At 37.9% G+C, this 14,072-nt stretch overlaps 1 protein-coding gene across 5 annotated transcripts in view; it reads right to left on the reverse strand.

Moving 5' to 3' along the window:
- Positions 1-14,072, reverse strand: part of LOC124595874 (nudix hydrolase 8) — a 104,630-nt gene that overhangs the window by 57,068 nt on the left and 33,490 nt on the right. For 4 of the 5 annotated variants that reach the window (XR_006978255.1, XM_047134780.1, XM_047134781.1 and 1 more), the window contains exon 2: positions 8,751-8,926. Coding sequence is in view for 4 of the 5 variants with exons in the window: in XM_047134780.1 (XP_046990736.1) it covers positions 8,751-8,926 (176 nt within the window). In the remaining variant the exon portion in view is untranslated. Of the gene's footprint in view, positions 1-8,750; positions 8,940-14,072 lie in introns of all 5 variants that reach the window. The other variant, XM_047134783.1, reaches the window with a different exon arrangement.

A 14,072-nucleotide genomic window follows, 5' to 3' on the forward strand; every position in this document is an offset into this window, starting at 1 on the left:
AATGCCACCTGTTTTAGTCCTCATTCTTATGCTTCTGAGAGCTATCTGCCTCTCCTCACTCTCTGCCTTCCCCTATACATCTTACCCCCTTTCAGTTGCCACATGCCTATCCTCACCCTCACTTGTGCCAGCCTGAGCAATTACTCATAAACAGTATGTATCACTGAATTTGGGTCAGAGAGGTTTTGTGTGTGTGTGTGTGTGTGTGTGTGTGTGTGTGTATACGCCTGAACTAGAGAAAGAGCACTACCATGAAAGCTAGTAACTTCTCTGAGACATTACATGTGTCTATGAACAACACATTAGTCAGCTACAGGTGAGAGGCTGCAATCCCAGAAATTGCTGTATATGAAGGAACTAACTGTTACACCAATTTAATTTAGTATACCTTTGCCCTTTCTGACTTACGAGGTCTGTTCAAAACATTGTAGAACTTTTGTCTGCAAAATTTTTCTGCACTTATCTTTTAAGTACTGTGCGTGGTCTCCATCCTCCTCTATTGATGGACCCTTCCCACTGCCGTTTCCACTTCCGGAAGGACTTTTGTTACACCTCTTGCTGGACTGCGCGAAACACTGTCTGCAAATTTTCTTTTTATTTTGTCCATCATTGCAAATATTCGTCCTTTCAATGGAGTTTTCAACTTTGGAAATAAAAAAAGTCCATAGGGGCTTCGTTTTTTGTGTAATAGTCATGCACTAACAGGGATGAATATGCAGGTACATTATCGTAATGTAAGAGCCATGAATTGTCTCGCCACATTTCAGGCCATTTCCTTCTCACATTTTCTTGCAAGCATCAATTTATGGTGAACTAATCCTTCAAAGTCAAAGAAAACTACCTGCAATGCTTTGACATTTGACCTGGCCTGACAAGCTTTTTTCGATATTGGAGAACCTTCCCTGACCCACGGTGAAGATTGAACCTTGGCCTCAACATTGTAACCATAGACCCACATCTCATCACTAGGCTTGATTCTCTTAAAGAACATCTCATTCTTATTTGCGCAATCCAAAAGCTCTTCTGGTCTCTACTCATGAACCGTGGGACGAACCTGGTGGCAACACGATACATTCCAAGATGCTGTCTCAAGATTTCATGGCATGACCCAACTGAAATATTAGATTCTTCTACAATCTCTCGGACAGTCAATCTTTGACTGGCATCTACAATTTTGTTGATGTTCCTAAAATGAGCATTGTCTGCACCCTGCATGATGGTCATCCTTAACTTCTGTAAGGCTATTTTTAAACCATGTGAGCCATTCATAACACCGCACTCATCACCATAGGTTGCCTGTATCATTTGGTGTGTCTCTGTAAAGGTTTCCTTGAGCTTCACGTAAAATTTAATGTAGATGCATTGCTCCTCTAACTCTGCTGTCTTGAATTTTGCAAACTGTGGAACACAACGTTCTGCTCAATACAGCACTCAACAATAACCAACAGACATACAACAATAAAACTTGCAGTAGTTACACATTAAACATAGGCGTGTGCAGGGATGTCAACCATTTTTTACTCCAAAATACCATTGGCGTGAAATTATGAATGTTCTGGAATTTTTTGAACAGACCTCGTATAAAGTGTCTTATAGAGTGACAAGGAACAAATCAAAATGCAGGCTTCTAAAATGATTTTTTTAGATCATTTATTATTTCAATTTCATTGCAGTGTGTGCAACACTTCTGGCAAGTGCCTTTGCTAGAAAAAGTATTCTTCATGTGATAAAGAACAGCATGTAACAGGGAGAATGTGTTTCACGAGCAAGCCAAGCCACTATCACAGGTGTCTAAATAATTTTCTGCGGCATTTTATTCCTCATAATATTTCACTTAATGAAAAAACTGTTACTGAAGCAATAATTTTCTTCACATGCCAGCTGAAGCACTTGTTCTGGTGAAAGAACACTTTCTTGTGTGTCAACCTGGGTCATTCTTCAGTTCTTTTATGTTTTAAATATTCCAGTCCTGCCTTTGTCCCAGTATTCTATCAGAATTACATTATACAGGCTCCAAAAAAGCCATGATAATCACCTTTGGGAGGAGTGGGAAGGACTGTGGAAAGGATGTTCTTCATTTCAGGGTATGATGAAAGTTAGTCGAAGTCCTGGTGAATGATTTGGTTATGTTCTTCTGGAGTAGGAAGGTATTAAGTAATGCAGATGGGGGTGGATGAAGAATTAAGGACTTGTGAGGACACGAAGTAGGCAATCTGTTTGAAGGGCAATACCTGTCTGTGAGGGCCTCAGTAAGACCTTCAGCTCACTATGAAGGCGATTGTTTGATGTTGGATATGTCCTGTTCGTGAGTGGCCAGACGGCACAAGATGGATTTTTTAGTGTGGAACAGAAGGCAATTATCAAGATTGAGGTAGCATTAACGGTTGGTGGGATTCATGTAGCCATTATACAGAAGGAGAGCCAGAAAGTTGGTACACTAAGCTGAACAGCAGATGAAACAGAATAGAGAGAAGATGTTAAGTATGTTGAGGAATGAAAATATCATGAGTGAACCTCCTTAGGATTTAGGTAGCTAGGAATGCTTCCTCCTTCTGGCACATCAAAAGGCTGATGCAGGAAGGTGTCCAGTGGGTGGCCATCCTGGCATGATCATGAGGTGGCTAGAAAGGTTTCCTCTAGGTGGGCATAAACAGATTTGAATATGAGAGAGCCATATCTCCATCATGATAGGCATACTTTTTATACTTGCTTATGAAGAGTTGAGTTTTAAATGTGTCAAATCTTTCACAGTTCTGTAAAATTCAGATTTTTAATTATGCATCTACCCTGAGTACTACTATGAAAGATGTGTTCACGTCATAAAATACTGACAAACACATTTTTAATGTGCCAATCACAGTGCAGGCCTCGTACAGGTTGGTGAAGACCAACAAACTACAACACACACTTTGACCTGGTGCTCTCTCACTAAGCTAAGGCAGAAAGGGTCATGAGTGACACACATTTAGGTTAGTACAGTAAATCCACAAATGCAGAGCACTGTGCAGAAACTTGATGCTCATCAAATATAGTGACAAGGAGGCCCAAGCCATAGCAACACACTTCTGTAGTTGCACAATCGAAAAGTATAGACAAAATCTGAATTGAACACATTATAATAAATAAGATCAAAGACTTTATTTAGAGTAAAGTATTGGAAATGTTCTTTGCATCTGTACCACCTAATTCTGGTAGAAATTCTGTCCATGAAAACAATCTAAAGCTCTAACAAGTGGATCCAGCATACTCATTTTTATCATTTGTGCCATGTGAGTCAGAGTTGCACTAACTTGTATCAATCTGTGGAATATACATGAAGTATATAATACAATCTATTGGAACAATATTTATCTTTTTTTCTGAATGTCAGGAAGATATTATATCAGCTTATCACTCTTTAATACTTGTCACAAGGGCATAATTTGGTTCATGCCAGCACTGAAGTCACAGTGGGCTTGTTTCTTATCTTCCAACAGTAAGTGCAGCGCAGCCTATCATTCATTAAAATTTTGTAATCAAGCTGCTCATTTTTTGTTGCTTTGTGCTACAGGTATATATACAACTATCTTTAACACTAGAATAGCAGAATATCTGACATTTCTAAAATGATCGAGTCATTTTGACCCCAAAAAGTGCTTTCATATTTGACTTAAGTAAGTACTTTATTTTAGTGTGTGTTAATCCCTACCATTTTATGAGTTATAACAATAATTATTTAACAAAATAATTAATATATTACTTACTTACCTCAACTACAAAATTTCATGCCAATTTGTTATTGCCTCTGCTAATAAGTTTCCTATTGTAGACTTCCATATATTAACTATTTGCAGAACCTTCTAGACATATTTAGTGCATGTGGTCCATATTGTACTCACATGTGTTTTACATGTGGCTTTGTTGCACTTGTTACTCAAGTCACTGAAATCTAGAAGATGCACTTAGCATAAGTGATCTGTCTTTTACAGGCACAGTTTCTGCACATGGTTTTGTCACACATTACACACCTTTTCAGGGGCTGATTTGGCACTTCTTTTGCCTTCTGGATACTTCTGAGCCCATATCCTCCTCTCTTGTCTATTCTTCTTGCTGCTCTGCCCCCCCTCCCCCCCCCCCCCCCCTCATGAGTTCATTTGCGATGTGAAGTATGAACTTCTTCCTTTCCATTTTCTTGTTCGTTACTATTTTGTAGATGATCCACCATTTATTTCCACCATGTCCAAGAAGTTGTAGGAACCATGTATCATCCATCTGCTACATGCAGTATCCAGAATAAATTTTAGCTCTGCAGTGGAGTGTGCACTGACAAAAAACTTCCTGGCACACAGTTTTAATCTGCCATGAGATTTAAACCTTTTTTAGGATATTTATGGGTCATTTGATCAACAACATTCACCCCAAACTTATTTGCACTGTAGAATGTTAAGGTTTTCAGGTTTCTGCTTTCCTTCTTTGCTTACTGTTACTTCAGCATGCAGTGTACTCAGACAAATTACAGTTTTATTCCTCTTTCGTTGGCATACAATCACTGTGCAATTTGTGTCGCCAGTCTGGCACAGGACTGTGGTGCAGTGTATTTCAATATTTAGCTTCTTTACCTCGTCAGGGATTTCATAACGGGTCTTGTTCATTGTACCAAATACGTAAGTTTTCTTTTCTTTGACCTTCTTAGCAAGTTGAAGAGATGTGATGAAGTTGTCTGTCATCACATTTCTTTGTTGATTTGCACATGGGTCCTTGAGACACAGAACAATGCACTCTCCAAGTGACTGTATCCCTTTGTGTATGTCAAGATGTGGAAATGCAATATTTATATAGCTTGCTGCAACAATGGCAGCAATCCAGACTTTGAGAGTATATTTGTAAGGTTTGTTTGGCTTCAATTGTGTGAACCTGCACCTCGACTTGCTTGGTAATAATGCTTCCCTGTAGTTATATTTTCTCCAGGATGGTAAGAATAACTGTTCTCCACAAACTTTCCCAAATTTCAAATACAAGAGCAAATTTGTATCCCTGTTGGCAGGTGCTCAGCTCACATTCATTTTTATAACAGAGGGAAACATTCCACGTGGGAAAAATTATATATAAAAACAAAGATGAGGTGACTTACCGAACGCAAGCGCTGGCAGGTCGATAGACACACAAACAAACACAAACATACACACAAAATTCAAGCTTTTGCAACAAACTGTTGCCTCATCAGGAAAGAGGGAAGGAGAGGGAAAGACGGAAGGAAGTGGGTTTTAAGGGTGAGGGTAAGGAGTCATTCCAATCCCGGGAGCGGAAAGACTTACCTTAGGGGGAAAAAAAGGCAGGTATACAATCGCACACACACACATATCCATCCACACATACAGACACAAGCAGACATACTTAAAGACCTTTAAATATGTCTGCTTGTGTCTGTATGTGTGGATGGATATGTGTGTGTGTGTGCGACTGTATACCTGTCCTTTTTTCCCCCTAAGGTAAGTCTTTCCGCTCCCGGGATTGGAATGACTCCTTACCCTCACCCTCACCCTTAAAACCCACTTCCTTCCGTCTTTCCCTCTCCTTCCCTCTTTCCTGATGAGGCAACAGTTTGTTGCGAAAGCTTGAATTTTGTGTGTATGTTTGTGTTTGTTTGTGTGTCTATCGACCTGCCAGCGCTTTCGTTCGGTAAGTCACCTCATCTTTGTTTTCACATTCATTTTTCATAGAAATGGAGAAATCTGAGAAACTCCCAACACCTCTCCCTTGATGACAGTACACTCTCAAGCATGCAACAAAAAATGATCCACAGAGATACCATGTGAAAAAATGAAACCCTGAGATATATGACGGCCATCAATATTCCCAGTTCCTCAAGTGACACAGTCCAATCATTGTTTTTTAGTACTAACATTTGATTCTGTGTATTTCTTGATGAGATGTGCCCACTGCTTCATTAAAAATGACAGTTTTCTACTTGTTGGCAAAAGTAAACAGTGGAACCTCCTCTCTCCTTTAGAATGTTTACAGCTGATCTTCATTCAGAAACTGAAAAAAATTTTATCTCCCACTCGGCTCCATTCCTAGTGACAGTCTTTGTAGACACATTGAATTGGGGCTGCTGTGATGGATGATGTGAGGATTGATATATATCATCTACATCTACATAGATACTCTGCAAGCAATTGTATGGTACATGGCAGAGGGTACCCTGTACCACTACTTGCCATTTACTTGTGTGTTTCATTCGCAAATAGAGTAAGGAAAAAGTGACTGTCTGTATGCCTCCGTATAAGCCCTAATGTCTCGTATCTAGTCTTCATGGTCTTATGTGCAATGTATGTTGGCAGCAGTAGAATCATTCAGCAGTCAGCTTCAAATGCTGGTTCTCTAAATTTTCTCAATACTGTTTCTTGAAAACAACATCACCTTCCCTAAAGTGATTGCCATCTGAGTTCTCAAAGCATCTCTGTAACTCTTACATGTTGTTCAAACTTACCAGTAACAAATCTAGCAGCCTGCCTCTGAATTGTTTCAATTTCTTCCTTCAATCCTACCTCGCAAGGATCATAAACACTCGTGCAGTACTCAAGAATATGTCGCACCAGCGTTCTTTATGCGGTCTACTTTACAGTATCCCTACCACATTTCTCACATACTCATTTCACCTAATATCACTTTGCAACATTATGCCCACACTTAAATGACTTGACGGTGTCGAGCAGGATATTAGTAATACCGTATCCAAACATTCCCACTCATCTGCATTAACTTTTTTCCACATTTAGGGCTAGCTGCCTTTCATCACACCAACTGGAAATTTTGTCTAATTCATCTTGTATTTGCCTACAGCCACTCAACTACGACACCTTACCATGCGTCACAGCATCATCAGCGAACAACTGCAGATTGCTGCTCACCCTGTCAGCCGAATCATTTATGTATATAGAGAACAACAACGGTCCTATCACACTTCCCTGAGGCAATCCTGACAGTACCCTTGTCTCCAATGAACACTTGCCATCAAGGACAACGCACTGTGTTCTATTATTTAAGATGTCTTCAAGCCACTCATGTATCTGTGAACTTATTCCATGTGCTTGTACCTTCGTTAACAGCCTGCAGTAGGGCACTATGTCAAATGCTTTCCAGAAATCTAGAAATATGGAATCTGCCTGATACTCTTCATCCACAGTTCTCAGTACAGCATATGAGGAAAGGGCAAGTTTAGTTTCGCATAAGCGATGCTGTCTAAAATCCTGCTGATTTGTGCACATAAGCTTCTCAGTCTCATGAAAGTTTATTATATTCGCACTGAGAATCTGTTCAAGGATTCTGCAGTAGTCCGAAGGTAGAGGTATTGATCTGTAATTTTTTCAGATCCGTTCTTTTACCTTTCTTATACACTGAAGTCAGATGCTCTTTTTACTGTTTGCTTGGTACCTTGCACTGGATGAGAGATTCACGATAAATGCAAGCTAAGTAAGGGGCCAATGCTGTAGATTACTGTTTGCAAAATCGAACTAGGATTCGATCTGGACTTGGTGATTTACTAGCTTTCAAATCTTAAAGTTGTTTCTCTATGCCAGGTGTGTTTATTACTATGTCATCCATATGGGAGTCCATCCGATATGTCGCCCATACGGGAGTCCAGCCGATGGCCAAATGACAATACAGATCACCTGTGTAAACGATTTCTTGAACATGAAATTTAAAACTTCAGCTTTCATTTTGCTGTCTTCAACTGCCACATCAAACAGATCAACAAGGGGCTGAATGGAGGCCTTAGAACCACTTACCAATTTTACATACGACCAGAATTTTCTCAGGTTCTCTGCCAGATCTTTTGCATCTGAATCCACCTTCTCTAATCTCTCCACATTCACAATGTCTTCATCTTCACTTGTCTCTGGTACAAAATCTCCATCTTCAGCTGTGAAGAAATTTTCCAATTCAACAGCGGAATTCTCTAAATGAAGTAACATTTCTTCACCAGAAACTGCACACTAATAGGGCATGTTTAAAAATGTCTTCCATGGACAAAGAATATTATCTGAATGACAGGATGTAAACTGTAGCAGACTGGAATTTGCAAATACCAAAACACAATGAGCAGCAACAGCTGTGCATGATTACTGATTGTTGCCACTTCAGTGTTAGATTATTTCCATTTATTCAGAAGAGAAATTACAGAGTTGTCAAACAGGCCACTACTATCATTCTAAGCTATATAAAATGAAATGTCCAAGAAAATGTAAATAATTTGAAAATCCTTGGATATGACATTGAAGTAGAAGGTAGGACACAGGCTATTTTGACCCCTTTCACTGTTCTAGTGTTAAAGAATCACTTGGCACTATTCATAGAATCTGCAGTTTTTAATATATGTAAATGAAACATTGCACAAAGTCAGTAAGATTTCAGAAAAGTTACTATTTCAGGTGATTTATGGCGAGTCTAACAATAAAGTTAATATCAGGGATCTCTTGAGGCCACGTCCACATCGCCTCCAGCTGATATATGGGACACCCACCTTTTATCAATCTGACAAACACTTCTAGCAGGTTTTAATTTATCAGTTATGAAGGCCTGGGAGAAGCTTCAGGATAGCATAAAATAATGTTGTAGACATAATATATATGACCTGAGGATGCACCTAAATTGGGGTGAAACTGGTCATCGTTTTAATAAAAAAATCTTCTACATGCAAAGAGGTGTTTTTGTCTTCCTATTATAGAAACATACTACTACAACTGAGGACTTAAGTCTTTTTTGCTTACTTAAGAGTTTGGTGCTGAAGTTATCATCAGAACTCTCCACTTCTGAATCAACAATTATGCCACCAAACCGATCCTTCTTGCCTTTAAAAAGATTGCAAGTAACTGTAGATGAATCTGGAAGGCTCATTTTCCTTACTGTTGTTCCTGTCTTCTTACAATATTTTGTCTGAAGTTCCCTGCAAAAATAAACTGCCAATATATGAGGACTGGAAATAGAACAAAATAAATGTTTTCACTCATTATTTTAAATCTTATGTTTCCTCCAGGTGTTAAGTGTTAAGTGTCTGATTGCACATGTGTAAGAAAATCAAAAGTAACTATGAAAAACTATTTTATTAAACACATTTTTGTGGATGTTTTTAAAGAATTATTACTAAATCTATTAAGACAGATTAATGTGTGTGGATGTATTACAATACTCTTAAAATCATAAAGTGAGATAGTTAATACATATAAGTACAGTATGTTGTCATTAGGTTTATGTAATAGGATCATACCATTTAACTACAGCATGAATAGAGTGCAGGCAGTATAACCACTAAAACCATGTGAATAGAAAACACTGTTGGTTGGCCAAAGTGAAAGAAGCTGAAATTCTCCAAAACTTATAATGCGAGACAGTCATTAACATGACTGAAACACAGCTTAACTATGACTATATGTATTCTGCAAAATCTTTATTAATATCAAGACAGGAATACTGAAATACTCCTTTGGGGGGGGGGGGGGGTAGAAGGAAAAAGGTTCTACTAGTTGAAAAGCAGAGTTCTTCTACAACTGATGTTAAATAAGTTACCAATCTGAGCATGAGACTGCAGTGTGATGATGTAAATCACCCCACTAACATTCACTTCAGGCCCCTCGACTAAGGGAGTGTGCACAATGAAACAGTATCTTTGGAAAGGGGAATGATTACTAAAGGTGTACCACAAGGACCTTAATGGGAGCTGCCAAGAAGGAGAAATAGTTCTTTTTGCTGATGATGAAAGTACTGTGATCAGTAAATTCAACACTTGAAAATGTAAATAAAAATTTATTGAGAATTAATAACTAGTTATCTACAAATGGACTGTCATTGAATTTAGATATAATACAATATATGCAATGTAGTAAGTAAATCTAATCTAATCTAGTGCTGCACAAAGCCAGACTATACCACACCTTTAGAAATAATGCATGGCAGAAAATGAATACTAGTAAATAGAACATAATATTCTAAATTCTTACTGTCTCAGTCATAAAGAATTTTGTTTTGTGGAATACATACTTCAGCACATGTCTGGTTTAGTTCTTATTTAAGAAGCAGAATGCAGGACAAATGAATAATACAAAGGGGGACACCATAAAATCTTCCCGGGGAGAAATTACAATGGAAGTCTCACAGTGTGCAATCATTGGCATACTACTGTTCTTGCTTTCTGTTAATTATCTGTGACTTTATTTGAATCAGGAGGCAGAATTCGTCCTGTTTGCAGATGATACAAGCATTGTTATGAAGCCAAGTAAAGAAAAATTAACAGAGAAAATAGTAAATTACTTTTTTGTGGAAGTTACTGAATGGTTTAGCTTTAAACTCCAAAAAAACACAGCTCATACAGTTTGTACTGTCAAAAATATTCCTCCTGCTAGTAACCTGGTATACCAACAATATATAAAAAAACTCAGCAGAAAGTTTTAAGTTCTTAGGTGTCTATACTGATGAAAACTTAAAGTGGAAGAATCATATACTACATGTGCTAAAACATTTTGATTTGGCTACTTTTGCCATAAGAATAGTTGTCAGTTTTGGGGATATAGAAGTCAGCAGGTTTACATATTTTGCATATTTTCATCCAGTGATGTCTTGCAGATAACTCCTCACTTAGGCAAAAAGTATTTATTGCGTAAAACAAAGTAATTACAATTATATGTGGGATTCACATACATACATATTACAGGTATCTCTTTAAGCAACAGGGTATATTAACTACAGCCTCATGTAAAACAAAAAAATGCAGAAAATTGTGGCTATTAGTGCAAATTATCAACATTAGTTGAAGATTAAATATGTGAAAATTGGTGCCTAAAGGCTGAGGTTACTTTACTAAATAAAAGGTGAACAAAACTGATCAACAGTGCCTGCAAAATAACTGAAGGTCTAAATCAAAAAACCAAGGAAAGCTTTCCAGCCATTATTACACAAAATAGGCATCAGATTCTTGACGAAGCAGTGGAAGTTCCAGTGTTTAACTCTGTGCAAACTAAAAACAACTGTTCAAACTATAAAAAAATTACAGTGATAAGTACGTAAGACACAATTCCTAACCTCATGTGCTACCTTAGCAAGTGACCAGAAGGTACAAATGGTGTAGCTAAAAATCAATCAAATAGTGGCATCAGACACCTGAAAGTGACACTCAGTAAGCTGATTGGAACTAAAGTAATTGTTGTTAACATTCCACAGACATGTGATCAAATAGAACAATCTCTTGTGATCTTGGAAGTGCATAAAACAAAAATAGGTTTAAAACAATTTGTAATAAATTTTACAATTTGTCCCTGGTACATGTCACCAATATAGGCAGGGAACTGTACACAGCTCATGGTATGCACATGGATAGAAGAGTTAAAAAGATTGACAGTAGATTAATTATTATCATAGAAATTACACAAAACTTTACACAAAATCGTGTAAATAAATGCATGGCCCAAGCCACCCATGGCCCATCTGGCACATAAACAGCAACAACTGGCAAGCCAAGGAAACTTGTAAAGCCTGCAGGACAGCTTGGTAGCCCTAAATCATCCTATACAGTCCAGCAGGAGATACTCAGCCTTAACACAGCAAAATCACGATGATCTGTCCTTCAGTAATCCAAAGACCCGATCATCCGGCATGTGTTGGAAATTATCAAGTACTTTTAACTTGGTGCTGTTGGCAGTACAGTTGGCCGCTTTCAAAAAACACTGGAACCATTTAGTATGGCACCTCACTGAATGATTTTTCTCATCGAGATGAGCCAGCTGCATTGTTAGTTTTGTAGTAGTGTCAACAATTCTTTGTTCACTAGACAATAATGCACAGTACTTATATTTGCAGCTATGTTGTGCAATTTTATTTAGTATTTGGCAATTTTATTTAGTATTTATTCAACAAAGTCACTGAGCAAACAGTTCATACACACAATGAATATGTTCTCCAAGCAGTACTAAAATGGCAAAACGCAAATATGTGATGTTGACAATCCATTACGAAAGAAATTGAATGAAATTTTACACAACACCGTGTTAATAAATGGACTGCCACGGAATGGCACAACCTGCCCAAACAGGATCTGGCACTTAAACAGCCACAACTAGCAAGCCAGGGAAAGTCGTAAAGCTTCCAGGGCAGCATAGTTTCCCTAAATTATCCTATATGGGCCGACAGGAGATACTCAGCCTTAATACAGTAAGACCACAATGATCCATTCCTCACTAACACAACAGACCTGATAGTCTGGCACACATCAAAAATTTTCACGTATTTTTAACTCAATGCTGTTGTCAGTACAGTTGGACGCCTTCAAAAAACATCGGAACCATTCGATACGGTGCCTGGTCAGTAATAATTGCCTGCCTCATTGAATGATTTTTCTCGGCAACATAAGCCAGCTGGATTGTTAGTATTGTGCTAGTATCAACAATTCTTCATTCACTAGACAATAATGTACAGTATTTATACTTGCATTTGTGTTGTGCAGTTTTATTTAGTACTTGTTTAAGAAAATCACCTTGCAAACAGTTTGTACGCACAGTGAATATGTTTTCCAAGCAGAGTAAAAGTGCACCTAAAACAACACAGATATGTGACATTGACAATCTACTAAAAACTGGACTACATACGAACACCAGAAAAAGGTGAGAATCAAAACAATATTATGAATGAATTTAATATCACATCTTCAACCATACATGATATTTAATAAAAAAAACAGCAGCTTCAAAAATGTGTGTCACAATCGGCAAACCCTAAAGAGAAACCTAAGTTGGAAACTCTAGATGAAGTTTTGTGTAAATGGTTCAGTGCAAAGAGAACAGGGGGGAAGCCAATAACAGGGTCTACGTTAATTAAAAAGGCTAAGTTTTTTCACAGGGAGTTTGATCTGTTCACATATGATGTTCTTTCATTCTCAAAGGTGTGGCTTCGTAATTTCAAAATTCATCATGGCATCTGTAAACTAGACATTTCTGGCGAAATTTAATCTGCTGATGGGCTGCTGCTAATGAGTACAAAACAACATTTCAAAAGCTCCTTAATGGGCATAAGATGTTCCCACACAAAATTTACAACACTGATGAGACTGGCATGTTGTGGCAGTGTTTGCCAATTCAATCTTGGGAGGAGCTGAGGAGTCCAGTGAACAGGGTTTTAAAAGAATACAGACAGAATGATCATCTTAGCAAGTGAAAATGCTTCAAGTGATCATAAACTGTCTTTGTTTGTGACTGGGAAATATCAAAAGCCAAGACCTCTAAAAATGTTACACATATGCAGGCTATTTATTGTGCATGGGCTAGTGCATGGATGAAAGCTGAGTTGTTCAAAGACTGGTTATTTGACCATTTTGTTCTAGTTGTGAAAGAAAATATAAAAAAGGGGCTACCAGCAAATTCTAAGGTGGTTCTCATTCTTGACAACTGCCAAGTTCACCCCTTAGAATCAGAGCTTGTGTCAGGTAATATTTTTGCACATTTCTTCCTGCCAATGTTCTTCCACTAATCAAACCCACCGGCAAAGGGGGTCATGCAAAATTTAAAGTGATATTATAAAGGAATGGGTGTGTAAAAGTTGCAAAACTGAGATTGCAGTGTCAAAGAGTTCCAATACAATTTTAACATCACAGACACTATTTTCACGGCTGCAGTTTCTTGGATCTCTGTGAAAAATACAACATTGCACTGAGATTGGAGAAAACTGTTGTCTAAACTTCCCAAAGAAGATGAGATGGAAAGCGATGTAAATGATGATGATTTAACAACTGATCACTCTGAAATTGTACGAATGATAAATTCTGCTTCTGTTAATGAACCAAGTGTGTTATCAGCAGAAGAAGTTGACAAGACATGGACAAAAATGAAGCTATCAAAGAAGAAATGACCGACAATGTAATATTACGAAGCACTTTCAACCCACAAGAGGCAATAGAAACTGGCAGTGACAAAGATGAAGGAATGTCTCCAACTTGCATCTCTTGGGTTTGGTTACTGAGACCTTAAACACTTATGTGAAATTCGCTAACTATAGCAAACAATACAATGCTTCTAAATTTCTGAATCTGCATATCATACAAAATAATTTTT

Source organism: Schistocerca americana, chromosome 2, assembly GCF_021461395.2.
Source record: "Schistocerca americana isolate TAMUIC-IGC-003095 chromosome 2, iqSchAmer2.1, whole genome shotgun sequence".
Lineage (NCBI taxonomy): Eukaryota > Metazoa > Arthropoda > Insecta > Orthoptera > Acrididae > Schistocerca > Schistocerca americana.